We start from the raw sequence: 25006 nt of genomic DNA on the forward strand, positions 1-25006 counted from the left end.
AAAACAAAAAAACACTAATTGTTTAGGAAATTCAAATGCTGTTTTTTTTAATGTTAAGTATAATCGATACAATTATGTTTTGAATATAACATCATTCAAATGGGTTTCACGATTTCTTTTGCAGGAACGAATTCGATGAATCAAATTTTCGAGTATTTTTTCCACTAAATCAAGCCGCCTGTCATGAAAATCACGTTCAATATTGACTTCTAAAGCTTGAAGAGAATCTGGTTTATTGCTAAAGACCAATAACTTCAAATATTCGAGTAATGAAGTAGTCTAATGGTGTTAAATCTCAACACTATCACAATTTCTTGAAATAATCGAAGCTCCAAACTTTTCTCGCAATCGGACATAAATCATCGATTTATACCGCTCTCCATTGACAGCAACGGTGTCACCAGCTTCATTTCGAAAGAAGTGTGGACCGATGATTCCACCAGACCAAAAGCTACACCAAACTGTCAATTTAAATGAATGTAATGATTGTTCTTGAATAATTTTTTGATTTCCCTTCTCGAAATCAGCCAGGTGTTGGATTAAGACAGTCCCAGTTCTTGAGAACGTCTTGGAATCAGCAAATAAATTTATTTGTAGTATGTTCTTTTATGTTGTTCAACAAATGAACGTTCATACAGTTATTAAAAAAGAGAAGTATTGAGTGATTTGCTCTTGTTAACACAGTCATATTATCTACCACTTATTGTATTATGCCTTTTTAAAATGAACCTACTTGCCTGCTAGTCCGACCTGTGCCCAAAGTGAGGGAGGACGGGGAGATAAATATCCATTTTAGACACTGTTAATTTAATATGTTTATTTACTATACTCCGATTTGTAAAAACTAAACATCAAAGTATCGTTATACAGATATTGTGTCATATTAACTTGTTTACTATGATGACTTTATTAAATTGAAAATCTTTTGGCATAACTGTTTTATTTTTCCTTCGTTATTTCGGTTTGCTCTCTCTTGTGCACATTTTGCTTTGAATGCAATCCAATCCTGTCTATTTTTTTCTTTAGAAGGACCCCATTTAGGACTTGATCTGATAGATGAACGAATTGACTAGAATTTTAAAATATAAAGTTTGTTCATTATATGTTTTAATAATATATATGATGATTGTGCTCGAAAACTTACATTCCATATTCCTTCATTCCTATGAGTAGAAATACTCCATATAGCCCAGAGAGGAAATTGAGCCATTCCAATCGTAAATAGAATCCATCCCGAAACTAAAATATAACAAAAAACTCTATAACCAAAGTATTGTACTGGGTTCATGTTAAGGGTAAAAGTTTAAGATATACTCATGGGTATATTACAATATATTAGGTAATCTTTTCGTATTTTGTCAATAAATGTCGTTGCAGTCGTATATCTCCAGTGCTACAAATCACATTGTGTAAAATCATATAGTATTGGAAAGGTGAGATTTTAAGCTTCATTCAACCAAAATAAATTAAATTCGGGGAAGTTAAAAAAAAGTTACAGCTGTTCAAAAATTAGTGAAAAGAATGAAGAAATTCGCTATATTTTGAAATTTTTGTATAAAAACGGGAAGAATGCCACGAAAGCCACCAATGAAATTTGTGAAGTTTACAGAGACGATACTCTTCGTGTTCGTGTAGCACACCAATGGGTCGCTTGCTTCCGTTCTGGAAATTTCGATATGAAAGATGCACCTCGATTTCGACGACCTGTCGTTGAAAAAGTCGATGAAATTATGGAAAATATTGACTAGGACCGACACATAAGCAGCCATGACATCGCTAAGGAACTTAACATTCATCATCAAACGGTTTTGAACCATTTAAAAAAGAATGATTACAAAAAGAATCTCGATGTTTGGGTATTGTCTGTGAAAAATTTAGTAGACCGAATTAGCATCTGTGATTCTTTGCTGAAACGAAATAAAATCGAACCATTTCTGAAGCGAATGGTAACAAAAGACAAAAAGTGTATCAAATACGACAATAATGTGGAAAAAAGATCATGGTACAAGCGTGGAGTAGCTCAACAAATGGTCGCAAAGTCAGAATTGACGCCTCGAAAGGTTGTGCTGAGTGTTTGGTGGGATTGGAAAGGAATCATTCACTATGAGCTGCTCCAGTCTGGTCGAACGATTGATTCTACATTTTACAACAACTGATGAGATTGAAGCAAGCAATCGAAAAAAATGGCCAGAACAACGATCAACAGAAAAGGCTTCGTCTTCCATCAGGACAACTCTAGACCACACACATATTTGATGACTTTGCAAAAATTGGGAGAGTTTGGCTGGGAAGTTTTGATGCATCCACTATATAGCCCTGACGTTGCACCATCGGACTACCATTTGTTCCGGTCAATGCAGAACTCCCTTAATGGAGTAATGTTGGGTTCAAGAGAAGCCTGTGAAAATTACTTGTCGCAGTTTTGCGCCAAGAAACCAAAAAATGGCAAAAAGTGGTCGGCCAAAATGGTCACATATTCGAAATTGTAATTAATATCTGAAATGAAACCAAAATAGACTCGAAAATTGCTAAAACTAAAATTAAGCCGTTCGTACAATGAGTACTGCAAATATGTCACGTCTGTATTATGACTAAGATCAAAAGTGGAAGCCGCGGCGTCATGGTTTGATGTACCATGGTTGTTCAAATATCTTTGAACATGCTTATCGTAGATAATGTTGAGGCAGTACAAAACGTACTTAACATACAATACATAAACAATCGTTTTTATGTGTTTACATGCATTACTCATTCAATTAACAATTATGAATACAACTAGCATTTTTAGCTAAATGTATGTATGTAAAAATAAATTCATATACCTGTAGTATCATCACACACATACGCACATGCATTGAGTTGTACAATTAAAAACAACCCCATGTCGTGTGTCACTATATGTATATACACAAACATACATATATACATATAATTTTTATTTAATTATTTTTATTAATATGTATATGTTTTTTTTTTTTTTTTTTTTTTTTTTCTGATTATATAATATTATGTAATGAGAAAATACAAAAAATTAATAAAAATTTAAAAAAGGCGGAAAGTAATTTAGAAAAATTTAATTTTTCTAAATACTAAAAAAAAAGTGATTTTTATAATTTTTTATTTTAATTTTATTTAATTATTTTTATTAATATATATATGTATTTTTTTTTTTTTTTTTTTTTTTGAGAAACTGTAATTATTAATTTTTCTAAATTTGATACATACGAACGCCAAACCCTTTGAGGGTTTTACTATACTGACCTAGTACCATCACCCTGACTTGGAATTTCTCAACCCCCCAGATTAGCTGTTGTACTGTGTAGTTGTCAATGGAAAAAATAATGAATTTTCTTGGTATTTTTCTGAAAATTATAATTATATATTATATTTATTCTTTTTAAGTTTGCACATGTTCTTATGTATAGAAATTTTTTTCACAGTTTCTGTGAATTTTCTATATTTCCATCAACCTGCAAAATGAGTATAGAAAATTTCACGACCTTTAATTAAGTAGCTTAAGCATGATGATCGGACGACAGAAAGGATTTTAATTTTTAAGCGTGTATATATTATTAGAAAAAGATTTCAAATACTCTAGACACGTGTGTATTAACACACATGTATTTTTATGTATGAATTATTTTGACATTCACATAATTGAGATAAAAACTATTCTATCTTTATGTTGGATTAAACTGGAGATGTTTGTATATATTTTACTAAAGTCGGTTCAGTATGTTAGGAGTGAATTAGGTTATTTAGAAATATGAAATATGAATTAGCCTTACCATTTGCAGCGTCTGGATACAGCTTAGCACTATAAGTCAAAGGCTCGATGGATGACAGCGAGTATACAAAAATTACGATCATTGACAATGGAGTAAGAACTGCCCAACACACCCGCCAGTAAAAAGACACCTCACGCTTCGTCATGAATTGAACATCATCACAAAAATTGTTTATCCCTAAAAAAAAGTATTGCAATTCGTAAAGCCATAATGAAATAGTGTATTCACTACACACTTAAGATAAGTATGTATGTGGTTTTATGTTAAATACATACATATGTGGAAGCATATGTATTTTGTTTCTTTTAATATCTAATCATAGCAATAATAAACAAGTAAGAAAGACCTAAGTTCGGGTGAATTTGAACATTTTTTACTCTAGCAAGGATCAGAGCCGTAGAAATACACCCAATATATTAAATTTAATAAGTTGAGGTACCTATGTTTATTTTAGTACCTATGGCTTGGATAAGAACCAAAATATAGTTGAGAGACTAAATCTACGACCTATAATATACATATGTTAATAATAAATCAAATATGATTGCAATCCTTTCACGGCTTCATCGAATAATGAATTTATTTTTTAGCAACATTTTTATGCTGTTGCAACATGTACATAGCTACGAGTAAAAGAGTTCACTTAATAGTTGTTTGTAGAGTTTTGCTTGGAAAGTAATAGGACTGAGTCGTTTTAAAAAAATTTATTGAACCAATCGTTACAGTTCTTTAAAAACTTTCAAAATAGGCTCCTTCTGTGTCGATGCATTGGAAGGCGTCACGGAAGGCATTCTAATTTCACACATGTTCAAATTTTCTTGGCACACTTCCACTCGCCGCACTGGTCATCAGTGAGCACTTTTGGGACCATCTTCGCGCACACCTTGCGCATGTTCAAGTGCTCCATCACAATGTCATGAACCCATTGTCGGTGTTGTCGAAGTCGCAGGCAAACCATTATTGAAAATAAACGTCATTCTGACTTGAAGAGTAGAAGAGGTAACTACGCATATATCTCACATATTGACCGATATTTTCTGTCAAAAGTCAACTATATGAAGGTACTGTGGTCCACATATTCGGTACTTAGGCGCTTGACAGTTTTTCAACGATTTGGACAATTTTTGGTCATAAAGCATACTTTGAAGGCACTATTCGTGCAAAGTTTTATCCCAATGTATTCATTCATACTTGACACTGCTGAGGTACACTTGAGTATATATTTTAAAGCTATTTGATATACATACATATATATATACACTAAACGACATGTTTAGCATAATGTTTATTAGAATAACGAAAATTATTATATATATGGGAGTGGGGGTAATTCGGAGACTAAATTCAAATGTTTTGGGCATTGATCTATAGTATATCCAATATTATACGTTCAGTTTATTTTGCTACGATGTCTTACATATTAACTGATAAAAGGACAATCAGAAAAAAATTAAAATCTTATATTTTATATATATGGCTAAGATTCAAATGTTTATTAATCTACATATTAACTGATATGGACAATCAGAAAAATCAGCCTGCTTTCGAGGCTTCAAAAAAATCGATTTTTTTGGGGATGTTTTTGGGAGTTTAAAATCTTATATTTATATATTTGGCAGATTATGCTAATATTCCCCGATTTAAATATTTTTGGCAATACAACATACTAGTAACAGAATACAATGCTCCCTGAGTTTTAATAAGTTACCTCCCATAACAACACCAATACACAAGAAGTAATGTCAACCGGATGTTTGAAAATTCGGATATTAGTTATATGGGGCCTAGGGCAAGTTTTCACCAAGCTTATATATTTGCCGATATACATACTTATGTGGTATAAAGTAAATAAGTTCGAAAATAATTGTATTAGGCATATGGGTGCTAAGCAAAGTATTGACTTTTGTTATACAGACACACTATTATCAGAAGAAAAACGCGGGCGAGGCTACAATCCGATTTCATCCATTTTCACATGTTCGCAAGAGGAGTTGAAAAGATTTGTCATGCTCCCACTTTTTAAAGATTTCGATTCGTTGTAAAATTACAGTTCTATGGCTTAATTTGCAGCTTAGTTATGACAAGTTCCAGGTTTCCGATTAATGGCAATTTTATCTAAAGCCGTGAGGTGCCAAGCCCAACGTCCACATTTAACTCATCCTATCCATCCTAAAATTTGCACATGTCAATCCTCTTGACTACTTTTTCAACTTTCTGTAAATCAAAATTGCATTTTTCTCGTTTGTGATAGTTATATACAATATACTGCTCATCTTAATGGATTACTCTCATATGTGTATATCTAGACTTTGGCAAGCTTACCATATATCCATGAAATACTGATCGTTTCTAAAATCGCTAGGCCAAAAATAACAAAAGTTCCTCCATAAAAGTCCACTAAATTTAATATCCATTGACCTCCCTGAAAGCGAAAAATAATATAAATATATATTAATATTACATAAATATCTAGTGGTCAATATTCACTACCGGTGTAACGTATACTATGCTCGCGAGAAATCCACATACACATGTCACCAGTGCTACTTTCCAGTATCGAAGTGATTTAAATTGATCGCATATTATTGTGACAATTGTACAGTGTAGCGCCACAATGGATCCAACCCCCAATACGAACAGCATGAAAAAGAAAAGTATGGCGAAAATCTGTGGAACTGCTTGAAATTTTGCAATGGCATCCGGATATGAAATGAAGGCAAGACCAGTACCACTTTTGACGACCTCTTTGATGTCTGTAATTTGAAGGTTATGAGCCAAATTTCCAAGAATGCCAAAAATAGATACACCAGCCAGTAAGCTTGTAAAGGTATCTAATGTTGTAACTATCATAGCATCCCTGAAAATATAATTCATTATATATGTAGGTATTTATATCTTCATCATATAACTGTACGTATATCCCCTATATACTCACAATCATAATAAATATAGTTTAAACAAGTATGGAAGGGCTAAGTTCGGGTGTAACCGAACATTTCATTGGATTTTCCAATTTACTTCATACCGTATGTATCGTCCAATATGTATGCTATCTTAACAAGAGTAAGTGGGAATTTTTCTCTAATAATGGTGCATCGGTTTCTCCTAAAACGATTGAAATTGGATGAAAATCTGCTCCCAAATAACTAATATAAGAATTTTTAAACATCCGGTTGACTTTACACCATATACTCGTATATTGGTGATGGTATATTTGGCAGTAAAATTAATCGGTCAATTTAATTATAATGTAATCAGAGAATGAAATGGGGATATTAGTTGTTGAAATATGTATATTCTCTAACAGGGTGAAAGGATTCGTAGAAGACGTTGTGAACGCTTACTCCGACACGGAGGTAAAAGAAAATGTGTTGTAAAGAGATGCTTACTGCCATTATTTTCGTTAATTACAGTTTAAAAAGATCTTTCGTATCAGACGCGATCTTTATGTCGTGATGTCGTGTTATGTCACAAGAAGCTACAAAGAAGGAAGAATACAAACATCAGCCATAACTTACATGTTTGCATTTTTCTGGTATGCTGCTATAAAGCATATCTGTCAAGAACAGAACGGGTCTCACTATCTGTCCACACTGAAACAAAAACAGTCTTAATAAGTAAGGAAGGCCTAAGTTCGGATGTAGCGGAACATTTTATACTCTTGCAACTTGCAAGGATAACAGCCGACTAAATACATACCTTCAGGTGGAAAATGTTGCGAAAGGGTTCAACTTAATTGTTCGACGAAATTGTGAATGGATTACAATCAAAGCGAAAATTATACTAAATCATCCTCGATTTTATCTATTTCAGCCGATACCACATACTATTAGCATACCACATTCTATTTAAATGCTCTCTCGGTTTCATTAAGGTACCTCACATACCATCACCTATCTACAAGTATTGAGTAAAGTCAACAGACGTCACTTACGATGGCTCAAATCAAAGACATTATTCATGCAAAGCTTTATTCCGCTAATGTTATGTTATGTTAATTGATGCTTTGTCAGATGGAATTTCAAATTGTTTATTTTTTTTTGTTTAGAATATATATACTAATATGTATATATTAAAACTATTAAGGGACAGAGCCACGCGCTTTTTTAAAAATTTTCAATACGCAGGTGCCCTTCTTTATTGTGATTCGTTGTGCCAAATTTGAGTTCTTTATCTTAATTTGCTGCTTAGTTGTGGCACTTAAGAGGATTTTCTTTAATGGCGTTTCGTGGGTGTAGTTGTGGTTCGGTTACGCCATCTACAATACCAAACTTCATTAGGTGTCAAGGAACATATCTACTAAAGTTCAACAAGATATCTCAATTTTAAAGTTACAGCTGGCACGGACGGACCGGACAGACAGACAGTCACCCGGATTTCAGCTCGTCTCGTCATCCTGATTATTTATACAAGGTGTGTTCCAAAGTAAACAGGACTTTTTGAATCTAGCGCCCCTGGTTAGAGTCTGGTACCTTTATGATTTCATGACATTTCATTGATTGGAAGTGGAGTTTTTGCGTTTTAAGTGTCAGTATGTTTGTGTTATCGGTGCGAAAATGAACTTCGAACAAAGAGCCAACCTTAAATTTTTTTTGAAGTTGGTAAAACTTTTAGCGAAACGTTTCAATTGATGAAACAAGTTCATGGCGATGATTGCCTATCCCATAGCAAAGTGTACGAGTGGTTTCAACGTTTTCAAAGTGGTCGTGAGGACATAATGACGATCAACATGTGGGCCAAAAAAAGTCCGTGATCACCGGAAATTCCATCGAAACTGTGTGTGAATTCATCAAAAATCAGCCGAAATCATCATTGAAATTCATGGAAATGGAATTGAACATCTCCAAAACATTGATTTATCACATTTTGACCGAACATTTGGGCTTATAAAAGGTGTGTGCACGGTTTGTTCCGCACAAATTGACTGACGACCAAAAATTGCTCAGACTCCAACATTCGAAGGACGATCATGCAAAAAGCTATGTATTAAAGCAGAAGGAGACTATTTTGAATAAAATAAATTGATTTTGCCGAAAAAACCATTTGTTCTGTTTTTTTTATAAGTAGTTTAATGCCAAAAATATGTGAAATTAATAAATGAGTTACCCGAGTCCACATATAGTACTATGTACATATAATTATCTCGGTTTCTCTAACAAACCTTATTCCAAATATGGCGGTCAGTGTTGAGTCATATACATAAATATAAAATAGCTTAGATTCTGGATCCTCTGGTTGACGTTTTACACCTTAAGGTATTTACCTATATTTAGTCCTGGCAAGTTGCAAAAGTATAAAATATTGTAACCGAACTTAGCCCTTCCCTACTTGTTCAGACTACCTCTTCGTTTAATGCACTTTAAAAGTATGGTTTTTATCATACTCTTGATTATTTTGTTACAGTTCCATTGGTTGTCTGTGTCACCAAAAAAAGTTGCAGGTATAATTATAAATTTAAGTTGCTACTTTCTAGCTTACCTGTAAATGCAGTGATCGAAATGATTATAAGAAGAAAACATAACTATGGGACCAAGTCCAACTGCCAGAGAGAAAAAGCATTGTACCACAGCCTCCTTCCACACCTGCAAAATATATTTATATGAAATTTATAATATACGTAATAATTAAAATATATCTGCAACTTCTATATAAAACGAGTCAATTAAAATTATCATCATTAAATACAACAATTACTCTTATTACTGTTTAATTGCCTACTTTTGTAAACTTTACCCAAGAGGTAAGTAATTTCTGTAAAATTCAGACTACTGCGTGAACGGATCCACCTCCACAAAATAGTAACTATGTCTTTCAGATCGGATTTTGATTTTTCATAAGAGATCAGATACATTGTAGTAACAAATTAGCTACAAAATAGTATAACGTAAGCGACATAAAATGAAATAACTGTATTCTTCTGAACGAATATAGTAGGTAAACGATGGTATGTGTATGTATATTTGTCCAACCCAATCCCTGTCGTAAGAAAAATGCGACATTAATTGTCCTAATAACATAATATAGTTTAAAGAAGTAAAGATGTGGTAATTTTGGGCATAGCCGAACATTTCATACTCTTGCAACTTGCCATGATTAAAGCCGGGGTAATACTTTCATGTACTTTGGCTTGTTAGTTATATGGGGTCTAGGCGAGTTTTCACCCTCAATTCTCAATTAATTAAGATAACTCACATATTGGCCGATATATGCGGTATACAGTCCAACGGAAAAAATCTTTATATTAGGCATATGGGGGATAACAGAAGTATTGACCCGATTTAAACCATTTTTGATAATCAGAGACACTATAGTAATATTTTCGATAACAAGACAACTAAAGGCTCTGGGGTCCACACATTCGGTACTCACGTGCTTGAAAAGTTTTGCTTCCATTTATACTATTTTTGGTCATAAGGTGGTATACTTCAAAGGCATTATTTCAAATATTTACTCCGTTATATTAATTACTTAAAATTGTGTTGTATGGAAGTAGACGTGGTTGTATTCCAATTTCACTAATTTTCACACTGTTATACGGTTATGTCATCCTACATCATACATCCTATATCGGCCAATATGTGATTTATCTTAATAAAATTGAGTAAGCGTGTTTTTGCATAACGGTGTATCTTTGTGTCTAGAATGGATAACATTTTCGAACACCCGGCTTACTTTACTCCATATATTTGGTGATTGTACGTGAGGAACCTTGATGAAACCTTGAGGGATTTTATTAGCTTGTGGTCTTTTAATTACATGTAATATTGGAAAAATATAGACAAAAATTGGATCAATACTGTCTCCTATATACCTAATATAAAATCTTCAAACTTTCGTCAAAATTAACTGAACATATGAAATTGAATATATTATAGTTTAATGCCAAAAATATGTAAAATTATTATTATTTATGTATATATAAATTTGCTTGGATTCCAATGCTCTGGTTGACGTCTTGCTTCTTAAGGTATTTCTCTAGCTTTCATCCTTGCAAATTGCAAGAGTATAAAATGTTCAGTTACATCTGTTTATCCTTTTTTATTTGAATCTTTAACAGCTTGATTTTTAGCCTTTTAAACCATATTTATTATTTAGCTTTACGCTTTCTTTTCACTTTCTCTTTCTTTAAGAATGTGTGTTGAATAAATTTGTTATTCAAATGAGAGCATGGAAAGTTGTTGCTTTTAGCTGGGTTTTAAGGTTTTTTATACTCTCGCAACATGATGCACAGAACATAATATCTTGATGAAACTTGGCATACGTATTCATTATATATGTACATATACATACATGTATACTATACATGTATAGTATATATTACAATATATTCATTTGATATTCAAATTAATGGTATGCACTTTCAGGGATTTAATTTTTTTCCAACGTACTGATTCCTATCCTAATTTCCTAATTTTATTGAACCGTTTTATAAATGTGATCGTGCATTATGCACAGAATAGAATATAAATATCATACCTTTGGATTAAGTAGTTCATGCCAATTTGGTTCTAGGAAAAACATTATTCCTTTTGCCGCTCCCTCCAGTGTAACTGCACGCACTAGTAATGCCACGAGTATTACGTAAGGAAACAGAGCCAAAAAATAAGCCGCTTTGCCGGAACTTTTTACGCCTCTCATGATAACCAAGAAAATTACAATCCACGAGACAAAAAGTGTTAAAGTTAATTTCCATTCTGGCATTCCTAGTCCATCCTCAATGTTTTCCTTTTCTTTTATAACTTCTTTTCTGTAGTTTGTAAAGAAACATAATAAATAAAACATGTATATACATATACATTTAATGTAATGGTTGTATATATTTCTATATGTTGTTGATTAATTAAAAAGTATTAAACAATATATAATTGGGGCGCTTGTTTCAAAACTTACAAAAAGTAGAGCTCAGAACTGCTTTGTAGCTGCATTGAGGGGTTTTCAATACTGCTTTCTCTCCCATCTCCAATTGGATTTGAATTGATACAATTGTTACCCCATTCGGATCTACAATATGTCCACGGAAGTACCGATTGACATGAAACTATCAGGTAATATAATGTCAATGCCAGAAGAGATGAGTAGTAAGTGATAATGCAAATTGTAGCGAACGCTTGACCATACCCTATGCCTACAAATAAAATAACCTAATTATATAAAATCAGTGTGAAAGTTGTTATTGGTATAAATACATACCTACGAAAGAGGGGCAAATGCTCCAAATCTTCACCGAACCTTTACTTGAGAACTGACCCAAAATCATTTCGAGATAATACATTGGCTTTCCTTAAAAGAAAATACCATTTTAGCAGTTATTATATTATTTTTATGGAAGCTTACCTATTATGAAGAGAACGATAATATATGGAATCAAAAACGCTCCTCCACCATTTTCGTAAGCTGTAAAAGGAAATCGCCATACATTCCCAAGTCCAACAGACATTGATATGCATGACATGAGAAACTCTAACCCGTTTGACCAATTGGGACGTTCAATTGAGTCTTTCCCTTGGAATTGTTTACTTTCTTTATCATTTTTTCTGCGCATCTATAAATGAAGAATATTAATTTTAATATTTGATTATTTAAGGTGTGTCTAAAATGTTTACATTTTTATACTCTTACAACATGTTGCTGCAGAGTATAATAGTTTTGTTCACTTAACGGTTGTTTGTTATATACAATATAATATATATACATAAATGATCAGGATGAGGAGGCGAACTGAATTCCGAGTGACTGTGTGTCTGTCCTTCCGTCTGCCCGTTTGGAGGATGGGGTCATGTGTAGAAGTTCACACAAGTGAGGAAAGTTCTCTGATCGCCATTCACTTGGGAGTGGCCAGAAACGATTCTTTTACATATGACTCAAGCAGCTCACGACTTCCGGTCTTTGACAAAGTATCCTCTGGGTAGCCTAAGAACATCCGTTCGAAGGTGAGCTAAAGTGAGAAGGCGAAACACCCCTGCAAAGGGTTGTGCGCTGGGTTTGGGACCCGCCACGTAAAAAGCTCACCCCAATGAAAAACCAACAGCAGCCTCGGATGAGAGATGACGATGGAGCAGACGTACCATTACCCGACCATGAAGAAGTTCGAATAGCAATTGTCCGCCTCAAGAACAACAAAGCGGCAGGGGCCGACGGATTGCCGGCCGAGCTGCATAACGAAGAACTGAAAGTCACTTCTTTGATATGGTCGGACGAAAGCATGCCCAACGATTGGAATTTAAGTGTGCTATGCCCAATCCATAAAAGAGACCCCACAATCTGCGCCAACTACCGTGGGATTAGCCTCCTCAACATCGCATATAAGGTTCTATCGAACGTATTGTGTGAAAGATTAANGCCCACCGTCAACAAACTGATTGGGCCTTATCAGTGTGGCTTCAGACCTTGCAAATCAACAACCGACCAGATATTCACCATGCGCCAAATCTTGGAAAAGACCCGTGAAAGGAGAATCGACACACACCACCTTTTCGTCGATTTCAAAGCTGCTTTCGACAGCACGAAAAGGAGCTGTTTTTATGCCGCAATGTCTGAATTTGGTATCCCCGCAAAACTAATACGGCTGTGTAAACTGACGTTGAGCAACACCAAAAGCTCCGTCACGGACCTCTCCGAGCCGTTCGATACCAAACGAGGTTTCAGACAAGGCGACTCCCTATCGTTTGACTTCTATCTTCAACCTACTGATTTACAAAATAATTCGATTTGGAGAGTTCAAACTAGAACGTACAATCTAAAAATTAGAGGAGTGTACAGCTGCTGGCGTACGCCGACGATATTGATATCATCGGCCTCAACATCCGCGCCGTTAGTTCTGCTTTCTCCAGGCTGGACAAAGAAGCACAGAAAATGGGTCTGGTAGTGAACGAGGGCAAGACGAAATATCTCCTGTCATCGAGCAAACAGTCTTCGTACTCGCGACTTGGCTCTCACGTCACTGTTGACAGTCATAACTTTGAAGTCGTAGATAATTTCGTCTATCTTGGAACCAGCGTAAACAACCAACAATGTCAGCCTAGAAATCCAACGCAGGATAACTCTTGCCAACAGGTGCTACTTCGGACTGAGTAGGCAATTGAAAAGTAAAGTCCTCTCTCGACGAACAAAAGCCAAACTCTATAAGTCGCTCATAATTCCCGTCCTGCTATATGCAGAGGCTTGGACGTTGTCAACAACTGATGAGTCGACGTTGCGAGTTTAAAGATTTATGGTCCTTTGCGCGTTGGCCACGGCGAATATCGCATTCGATGGAACGATGAGCTGTACGAGATATACGACGACATTTAGTATTAAAAGACAGCGGCTACGCTGGCTAGGTCATGAATCAATGGACATTTTTCTGAAATATTCGATACCCGCCGGGGGAAGCAGAGGAAGAGGAAACCTCCACTTTCCAAGTGGAGAAGGACCTGGCTACGCTTGGAATATCCAATTGGCGCCACTTAGCGAAAAGGAGAAACGACTGGCGCGCTGTTGTTAGCTCGGCTATAATCGCGTAAGCGGTGTCTACGCCAATTAAGAAGAAGAAGAATCAGCATTTTAAAATATACACTGTTTTTGATTTGGTTCATAGACAAAATACGTCGTGAAGAAGTTCCAGTCTACTGATGAGTTACTAACAAAATTATTCATGGCCCATGCGGAGATCTGAATCGTTCATCCCTTTCTTGGTAGACAGAAAATTTAGAAAGCGTTTCCCTAAAAATGTTCCCAACAATACGGTCACACATGTTGACGGATATACATGTAATACAATACAGGTATATCGTCAAAAAAGAAATACCAATAATAACAGTCAATCATTCATTAAAAATGTCAATAACTCAGATATTGACATTGTCAATCGTTGGGTGGTACCATAGTCACCCCTGCTGAATAAATCATTCAATAATTCATATTCATGTTGAGTTTTGCAATTCGGCGAAGAGCATTAAATACATTTATAAGTGTATAAATAAAGTAATGCAAATACTCTGCTAATAAATGAAAATAATAAAATAACGAATTAAGGGGTTATATACCTTCTTTGTCGAAGAAAAAAGGAAAGTTTGGATTTTTTTTAGGTATGTAGCAATTATTTCATTACAAGAATGTTTTTATTTTTTGATAGTACACTTTATTAACAATGTTTGTGCGAAATTTCGTGGAAAAATATCAAATAGTTTTTAAGGGGTGGCTGTTTCCCTTAAAGGCCTTTTTTTGGCAGAGCCTTGTGGTGACAATTCCCCAGGTCGAACAAGTCAACTGAAACCATAAGAGTAAACAAATTTCATTAGTTTAGTGTAATTCTTTGTGCTTGAACGATCGTTTTTATAATTTTTTTTTTGTGCACACGAGAACGTTTTATGCAAAAATTTGGTCACTAGAAATTTCACTAAAAAATTCCTTTCGGCGAAAAAAAGTTTGTGCGTAAAAAGTCGATCGTTCAAGCACAGAAAAATTTCATAACGAACATTTTAAAAAAATTTGAAGAAAATCGGTTCAGCAGTTTTCCGCCAATCCATGTCACCGCAAAGTCATTTTTCAAAAAACACCATTTCGAGATATTCGCACGTGACGCTGGCCGCTCGGGTTTGGGGCCGCGACGAGGCGCGCGGTTAGAAGTGCTGTAACTTTTTTTTTACTGCTCGAATCTCTATGAAAATTTGAGAAAATGTTCTCAAGGAGTTGTTCTTTAAGATAAAGCAATAAAAAAATTTCGATTTTTTGAAATTAAAAAAGGTATATAACCCCTTAACAATTTGCCCGATATATCAGCTCTAATAAAGCTGCCTGGCTTTTCCAGGGTTTTAAAATTCATTAACGGGTTACAATAGTTATCCATTTAGCTATATTCGTATTTGTCACGAACGAAACAGTGCTTGATCGTGCTATATATCACACTGACACGGTATCTTACAATGTTTTAATCGAAAAAAATGTATAAATTATGAACAAAAAATAGTTTACGACCGCTTTATGCTGGCAGCTTCGGCAGTGTGCAACATAAAAAAACAATCGTCCATGGCCACAGTGCTGAAATAGTGTAAATTTATCATTTGGAAGGAATCCACTATGGCACATAAACTTTCGCTTTAGGTATTGGATTGGATATTGAAGGATTTAAAGAACGACAACGAACTATTTGTTACTCCTTTTATGTCATTTTAGCCAGACACTTCCAGTTATTCCACGTTCAACGTGCACTGATGATCAACGCCTGTTTCAAATCATCGCGACTGTGGTGTACTCATAATATGGAAAAAGTGCCGAAACTTTATCGAAACAACCGTTAGATAATGGCATTGGAAAAACTGTTATACATGAAATTACTGAAAGCATAAAATTCCCAAAGTATTTCTGCACAATCATTAAATAAAATAAGGAAGGGCTAAGTGCGGGTGTAGCCAAACATTTTATATTCCCGCAACTTGCGAGAATCAAAGCCTCGGAATTCCCTTCAGGTACTGGCAAACACTTTATTGTAAAAAATGTTGGGAAAGAAATAAATTTTATAGCTTCTTGACTTACATACATGCATATATTGAAGGCCATTTTAGTTCGCCGCAGCTAAAATTAAAACCACTTTCAAAAGAGATATATGTACATATGTACTCATGTGAGAAGAGGCTAAATTTAATATATTGAGTCGACCAGAGGATCAGAATCCATTATATTAGAAAAATGAGCAATAGAGTAATTTTATTTTAATTCCGCTAAAACATAATTTTTAAGCAAACTTGTGCATTTAGTTTCATTAAAATATCACATATTTTGAACAGTCAAGGGCTTTAAATATTGATGAAAAGACGGAAATCATATGCAGAACTATATTGGAGCAGAGAAAAGGACGAGCTGATTCCTTTAATTTTGACTTTGCTCAGGTATACTAGTTCAAAAATCTTTGTATTAAGTATATGAGGGCTAAGGGAATTGTCAGACTTATTCAAACCATTTTTGACATATATATATTTTTATTTCATATTTTAGCTGCATATTTTTTATTCAAACCATTTTTGACATACCATCATAAGAGAAGGATTATCCGTTAATTTCACTTATATATTAGATTTGAAAATATCTCTCTTCCGCCTTTTTGTCTTTTGAATTTCGAGGCTACGTATAAAGCGTAATACTATAGATCTTTGAAAGTTATTGACATAACCTACAAAACGACGCTATCCATAATTAGTTTGTATATTGCGTTCAACAGTTATAGACGTGTAAACATGGAGTTCACTAACGCCGAAACTCGCGCTATTTTAAAGTTTTCCTTCGTTAAAGGCAAATCCAAGAATGCCACGTACTCAATTTTGTCGAGATCGATTGGTCGGGTCCCGAGATATGGGATTTCACCTAAAAGTCAAATTGTCAAATTTTCTCTGGGCAAGACGAAATATCTCCTGCCACCAAGCAAACAGTTGTCGTACTCGCGTTTAGGCTCCCATGTCACTGTTGAGTCATAACTTCGACCTCGTAGAAAATTTCGCCTATCTTGGAACCAACATTAACAGCAACAACAACGTCAACCTCGAAATCCAACGCAGAATACCATATTTAGGCATTATTCGCGCAAATTTTTATCCGGTTAAATTCATTGCTTCTTGATTTGTACACAGGAAAGATGGAAAAGTCAAATGAAATTTAAAATTGGTTGTAGTTTAACAATGGAATGTCACTCATCGAATTTGGTTGAAATCGGTAGCGTGGATCCTCAGATATGTATGTGTTTTCACCTAAAAGTGGGCGGTGCTACGCCCATTGACCAATTTTGACCCCGGCTCCAATAAAGCCCTATCGCACCATCTCGATGATAAATGATTAAAATATATGTACATTAAATTTATTAGGGGATGGGGCCACACCTGCTTTTTAAAATTTTTTGTCCACAGGTGACACTTGCTAGTGCGATCCCCCATGCAAAATTATAGTTATGGAACTTTATAGGTTTTCGGTTAATGGCGTTTTACCGGCATGGCAGCCCATCTATGAACTTATATTTTTTTGTCTCAAGATTCATCAAGATATCTCAATTGTTATTCAAGTGGAAATAAACATTTACTTGAAACATGAAGATTAATATATTAAATATAGTAATCTGTATACAGTTTAAGATTATCATGGAAAAATGTGAAATAGACCTTCTCATATCAAATGCTACTAAATTGAAAAAAAAATACATTACGAGTATAAAACGCAGAATATCGTTGGTTTTTCCGCTGTTTTCTTATTTTTCCAGTTACAAAATTTGTGTATGTTGGAAAACTTGGAGGATAAATCGAGGAGAATATAGCAAACGAACAATCCGTAGCATCAAGTAAAAAAATTTCAAAGGACGAAGTCACAACACTTTTACCTACCTACTGCATTTAAAATTTCTTACTGAGTTTTCTTCCTTACCGACGCTTTGTGGCGCTGATTTCACGAAAGTGCCAAGAAACGTGTACTATATACGAAATTGTAACAGGCTTAAATCGATGTGGATTACTTCAAAGTGTTACAAATGACTTTTGGAGAGTAAAAACATTGTTCTCTGTGCAACATGAGATTATCAATTTTAACGAGTACTCATATGGGCAAACATACAAATATTCAAATATAAATATTTCAAGTTAAGAGTAAAAGCAAGAATATATATACTATATATAGTATAATGTAAATAATTAAAAATTCACACAGGTAATGTTAATACCGGTTTTTAATAACTCAACATAAAAGTTGTATTATACTCTTGCAACATATTGCTACAGAGTACAATAGTTTTGTTCACCTAACGGTTGAATGTATCACCCAAAACTAAGCGAGATAGATATATGTAGGGTTATATATACATATATATATATAAATGATGAGGATGATGAGCATAGTTGAAATCGGGGTGACTGTCTGTCTGTCCGACCGTGAAAACTATAACTTGAGTAAAATTGAAGATCTTGATAAGACTTGCTACGCATGTTCCTTGGCAAAAAAGTAGGACTGAGTTCGTAGATAGGCGTAACGGGTAGTGGTCCCGTCCACAAAACGCCATTAATCGAAAACGTATAAAGTAGCATCGCTAAATACTATAATAAGATATATGTAGAACTCTAATTTGGCGAAGGGGATCGCAGTAGCAAGGTGCACCTGTGGGCTACAAATTTTAAAAAGTGTACGTGGCCCCGCCCTCTAATAGGTTTTATATGTATATCTCCTAGACCATTAAAGCAACAATAGCCAAATTCACTCAAGACAAATCCATTTAGCACCCCTACCGATACTGTAAATTTTTTTGTAATCGGGAAATAACCCCATTAACTCTCCATATAGCGGTACTGTTGAGAACTACTAAAAGCGCAATAAATCCATATTTAAACACGCTAGAGATCTATAATTGACTTTTATCCGAAAATATCGGTCAATGTATTCTTTCTGATAAAATCCTCTCCCGATAATAAGATCTCAGTGTATTAAAAATGTGCTAAATCGGTCTTATCTGAGCCCCCATATACGTAATATAAAGACTTTCGAACTAACCCCTCCCATATTTTCCGAAAGGAATTTTTCGGACTTTGATTCTTGCAAGAGTATAAAATGTTCGGTTACACCCGATCTTAGCTCTTCCTTACCTATTTTAAATTTAGATTTATGTGAACCTGCTGAAACTATTCTATAGAATGTGGTGCCAGATATTACAGCTTTGTAAAATAAATTTCGCTGGTAAAAACATGAAGTAAATTTTACTATTGTGTAACTATAATGTCATATATGTACATATGTGGGTTAAACATGGGTTGTATGTACCATAAGTATAAGTATAACAAACAGAGGTTGCACATAAAATTTACTTTATAAAACTGCATTAAAGAATTATGCCAATGCACATTGTAACTTGAGTAAAAAACTTTTTACAAGTGTTCCTTGGCATCATAAGAACATCAGTATTGTAGATTGGTAGAAACGGATAACTTCTTCGTTCAGAAAAACATACAATATAAAATGCCATGCCTAAGCCACAAATTAAGATACAAAACTGTAATTGGTACAGAAAATCACAATATTGCAGGGCAACAATGGTTTAAAGTTTTTTAAAGTATGGGAGATTGTTGTAAAGCTCCGACATCATCTCTTATTATCGTAGTATTGAGTCAAGCAAACTCGTTGAAATTTTTTTTATAGAAAAAATCGCCTGAAAAGCTTTTCGCGTCGTAAGCGAACAGGTGCCAAACATACATCAGTTAACATATGGAGATCAAAATACAAAGTGCCACAAAATCGGATCAATACGTCCCTTAGCTCTCATATACCTAATATAAATATTTTCAAACTTCTATTTAATTTTATACTGCATCTATCGATCAATATGTAAAATAATCCTAATGAAATTCAAAAATAATCTCTTTCTGATAACAGTAAATCCTCTCGCCTAAAATGAATGAAATTCGATCTAGACTTCTCCTAGTCCCCATACACCTAATATACGGATTTTCAATCATCCGCTTGATTTTACACCTTCTATATTGGTCAATCTGGTATAAGAAAATATATAAGAATTTCAAACTTCACGTTGGCTTTATACCATATATGGTATGAAGGTCAATATGTAAGATACATATCTTAAATTCTTCCGCAACATTTTTATACTCTTGCAACATGTTGCTATAATAGTTTTGTTCACCTAACGGCTGTTGGTTTCACCTAAAACTAATCGAGATAAATATTTAAAAATTAATGAACTTATTTCCTAAAACGCTAAAGCTTTAATAACCAAATTTGCTGAGGACAAATCTTATAAGAACCCTTAGCCACGGTGTAAGGACGAAATGAAATGAACTCCCTAAATAGCGGTTATGTTAAAAACTACTCAAAGGAATTTTTACATCCGGGATGGCACAAAAGGGCCTTATAGGAGCCAGCGCCAAAATTGGACGTAGAGGGTGGCACCGCCAACATTTATGTAGATGAAACCACATATCTTGGGACCTGCGAAATCATTATAGTATGTAGTATATTTGAGTTGGGGTAGTATCGACCCGATTTTATCTTTAAACTATCATAACAAATACTAAAAAATGTTCCAGGGTTTCATTATGATACATAGCTCACATACAATAACCAGTTATATGGAGTAATGGGGGCTAGATCAATATTATATTTTATATTTTAGGAACAAAGACGCACTGTTATGAGTAAAACACGCTCTGTAACTTTCATTGAAATATCTCACATATTGGCCGATACATGCAGTATAAAGTCACAAGGAAGTTTTGATACACAAAGTTACTATTACAATAAACTTATTAGAGGGTGGGCCCACACTCACTTTTTCAAAATTTTTTGCCTACTGATGGTACTTGCTACTGCGATCACATGTGCCAAATTAGAGTTTTATATCTTAATTAAGTGCTTAGTTAAAGCACTTTATAAGCTTCCGGTTAATAGTGTTTTGTGGGCGAACTTGTATTTTTTTTTTTACTAAGGAACGCGTATACCAAGCTACATCAAGATATCTCACTTTTTACTCAAGTTACAGCTTGCATGGACGGACGGGCGGACAGTCGGACTGTCACCCGGATTTCAACTTTTCTCATCATCTTGTATGTGTGTGCATATGTATAACTCTATACCTACCTTGATTAGTTTTAGGTGATACATACAACCGTTATGTGAATAAAAATATTATACTTTGTGGAAACATTTTGCAAGAGTATAAAAAAGAGTTGTTCACTGCCAGAAATCTATTTTCAGAGGGCCTTCGAAAGATTTATTTAAAACACATTAAACTCTCTAAATGTATATCTATGTATGTATGATTGCATCTCTTTTGATATATACTATATATATTATATTGATATATACTACTATACTTTAGAGCATAAATATACGGCATAAGATTTGTTAGAATAATGAAAATCAGTATATGTAATATATAGGAGTTTGGGTAATTTCTGGATGAATTTTACATACTTTCGGCATTAGATAGAATATCCAAAATTAAGTGTCCATTCAATTTTGCTAAGATATATTACATATTGACATAGTTCAGCGAATTAAAAGACAGCGGCTACGCTGGCTAGGTCATGTTGTCCGGATGGACGAAAACACTCCAGCTCTGAAAGTATTCGACGCAGTACCCGCCGGGGGAAGCAGAGGAAGAGGAAGACCTCCACTCCGTTGGAAGGACCAAGTGGAGAAGGACCTGGTTTCGCTTGGAATATCCAATTGGCGCCACGTAGCGAAAAAAAGAAACGACTGGCGCGCTATTGTTAACTCGGCTATAATCGCGTAAGCGGTGTCTACGCCAATTAAGAAGAAGATATTACATATTGAAAAATAGAAAGCAAGCGTGATTGCAATCCGACCTCGTTCATTTTGCACTGTAAAATTGGAACGATATTAGTTCAAATCGGTCCATCGTCCAATTTCTCCTACAAAGCCCTTTCATGCGATCTCGACTTATCGTTTGTGGTAGTTTTTAACAGTGGAATTATTTGATGTACTTGTAGTCAGATTAATTTTTCGTGAATGGCTCACCGCAAAGAATTATTTTTACCACTTGTCACTCTATAAAACAACAACAACAAATACATAATTAAACTAAAAAGATATTTGAAGCACCGTTTTTTTACTACTGTGATAAAATTGAAAGGGGAATTTTGTCCATTTCATCGCCTTCAATACCCCTCCCGCTGCAATACACTTATGCCAACGCGTCTTCCAGTCATCATAGCACGTGAGCATCAGAGCCTTCTTCGATCCAGCTTTTATATCCTCAATTGAGTCATAACGGTGTCATTGGAGTGGTCATGTGAATTTGCTGAATAGCCAGAAGTTACACGAAGGTAAATCAGGCGAATGCGGTGGTTGCGGCACGATATTTGTTGAAAATGTGGCGAAATGATCACGAATAACCAAGGCAGTATGAGATTGTGCATTATAGCAATTCTTTGTTCAATACACCTCAACTGATACAGCATCGTTTCCTTAAACTTCTCATATTTCATTGCTGGCTTGCGTGGCACTATTCTCTTTTTTATACAAAAATTTCAAAATATAGCGAATTTCTTCATTATTTTCACTAATTTTTGAACAGCTGTAACTTTTTTTCAACTTCCCCGAATTTAATTTTTTTGGGTTAAATGAAGCTTAACTGGAGATATACGACTGCAACATCAATTGACAAAATACGAGACGACTTTTTCGACTACCCAATATTTTAATTCAAATAAACCCCAATTAAGTACACGGAAGATCTACGTTACATATATAGTTTGCCTATGATCACTCTGTGAAAATCGAGAAAATAAGTCATTGTGCAAAACTCAGATTAATTAAGGTTATTGGAAATATTCAGAACTATTCACATTTCCATGTGCAACTATTCCGAACAAAGTTGGTTTCACTTTCACACTGCTACACTACATTGTTTATACACATATGTATGTATGTAGGTAGTATAATAACTCACGCAACAACAATAAATACAACTGAGATATGAAAAAACAATACTTTTAAGTAATTAACACATTATAGAATCTAGTTAGTGATTGCAAAATTTTATATAATTACTTACTATTTGCACATACATACATAGATGTGTTTACTTATAAAGTCGGTAAATTTTCAATGAAAATTATGCGTCTTAATACACAACATATACAACATGTGTATATATAAATCAGTAACACGTTTGCTTTGGGAAAACAATAAAATAAACGGTGCTTTTTAGAATTCCGGGAACTTATTAATTATACTTTTTTACTTACCTCAATACTGAGAACACCATTTTCCGTACTCATTATGTCTTGATTTGCTTAGTATTAATTTATAATAATTTCATTAGATTTTTTAAAAGTACGTATTATACGTTATTTTCAACTTTCTCCGCATATACACAAACACACATTAAAATTTTCATATGTATTAGTTGCTCCTAAAATCCGTAATCAATAAACATAAAGTCAGCCTTTGAAAATTTATAAAAAATATTAACAAATTTTACATTGAATTAAAGTATTTCTCACTTAGAGTTGTGGATTTGTTGGCGTTCAGAACGGAACTGTTTAAAAGCCTTCTCTTACAATTGTCTTCAAAGCACTGTTTAATTTTGCAACAAGCAAGAGCGTCAATCTTTCGGCTAACACACCAATATTGCCGTGATAATGAAAAAATAATAATAAGAAAACTCCCAGACATAAAAACAAATATTACCTGTGTTTCAATATCTTACAAAAATTTCATGCGCTTAACAATCATATAAACGAACAAATTAAATATGATTTTTTATATGGAAAAGAAGAAAAAACGTTAACTTCGGCTGCACCGAAGCTAATATACCCTTCACAGGTGCATTCCTTTAAGTAACTATGTGTTCAGTTTGTATGGCAGCTATATGCTATAGTAATCCGATCTGAACAAATTTTTCGGAGATTATATTATTACCTTAAACAGTAATCCATGCCAAATTTTGTGAAGATACCACGTCAAATGCAAAAGTTTTCCATACCAGCACTAGATTCCGATCATTCTGTTTGTATGGCAGCTACATATATGCTATAGTTAACCGATCTGAACAATTTCTTCGGAGATTGCTTTGTTGCCTTAGAAAATAATCGATACCAAATGAAAAATCGTGAATATATCTTGTCAAATGGGAAAGTTTTCCTTGCAAGAACTTGATTCAGATCGTTCAGTTTGTATGGTAGCTATATGCTATAGTTATACGATCTCAACAATTTCTACAGAGATTACATAGTTGCCTTAGAAAATAATCTACACCAATGACGTTTGCAAAATTTCAAAACGTTATCTTAAAAACTGAGGGATCGTTCAGTTGTATGTATATATATACAGAGTGAGCATGATCGACTCAGAACAATTTCTTCGGAGATTGCTTTGTTGCCTTAGAAAATAATCGATACCAAATGAAAAATCGTGAATATATCTTGTCAAATGGGAAAGTTTTCCTTGCAAGAACTTGATTCAGATCGTTCAGTTTGTATGGCAGCTATATGTTATAGTGGTCCGATATCGACAAATGAGCAGCTTCTTGAAGAGGAAATTACGTTTGCAAAATTTCAAAACGTTAACTTAAAAACTGAGGGACTAGTTCGTATGTACATATACAGACGGACAGACGGACAGACGGGCGGGCGGACATGGCTAAATCGACTCAGCTCAACATACTGATCATTTATATACTATATATATAATTTATAGGGTCTGCGACGCTCCCTTCTGGGTGTTACAAATATCGCGAC

The 25006-nt window shown here is 34.4% G+C and overlaps 1 protein-coding gene across 5 annotated transcripts; it reads right to left on the reverse strand.

Moving 5' to 3' along the window:
• Window positions 1-790: 790 nt before the first annotated feature.
• Window positions 791-23905, reverse strand: LOC126758240 (sodium-dependent nutrient amino acid transporter 1-like). 5 transcript variants are annotated; one of them, XM_050472396.1, is made up of 12 exons: window positions 23771-23905; window positions 23513-23712; window positions 12123-12330; window positions 11979-12068; window positions 11679-11913; window positions 11265-11535; window positions 9267-9370; window positions 6279-6645; window positions 6111-6210; window positions 3789-3965; window positions 1145-1239; window positions 791-1069 (listed from the first exon to the last, which is right to left on the reverse strand). In XM_050472396.1, the coding sequence occupies exons 2-12, from the start codon at window positions 23543-23545 to the stop codon at window positions 896-898; spliced, it is 1854 nt and encodes a 617-aa protein (XP_050328353.1). In that variant the 5' UTR covers window positions 23546-23712; window positions 23771-23905; the 3' UTR covers window positions 791-895. The 5 variants fall into 5 exon arrangements, with proteins under 5 accessions (XP_050328353.1, XP_050328352.1, XP_050328354.1 ...); XM_050472395.1 differs by having other exon boundaries at window positions 23513-23905; XM_050472397.1 differs by lacking the exons at window positions 23513-23712; window positions 23771-23905 and adding an exon at window positions 23320-23349.
• Between the last annotated feature and the right edge of the window lie 1101 nt (window positions 23906-25006).

Source organism: Bactrocera neohumeralis, chromosome 5 (genome assembly GCF_024586455.1).
Source record: "Bactrocera neohumeralis isolate Rockhampton chromosome 5, APGP_CSIRO_Bneo_wtdbg2-racon-allhic-juicebox.fasta_v2, whole genome shotgun sequence".
In the NCBI taxonomy this organism is placed as follows: Eukaryota; Metazoa; Arthropoda; class Insecta; order Diptera; family Tephritidae; genus Bactrocera; species Bactrocera neohumeralis.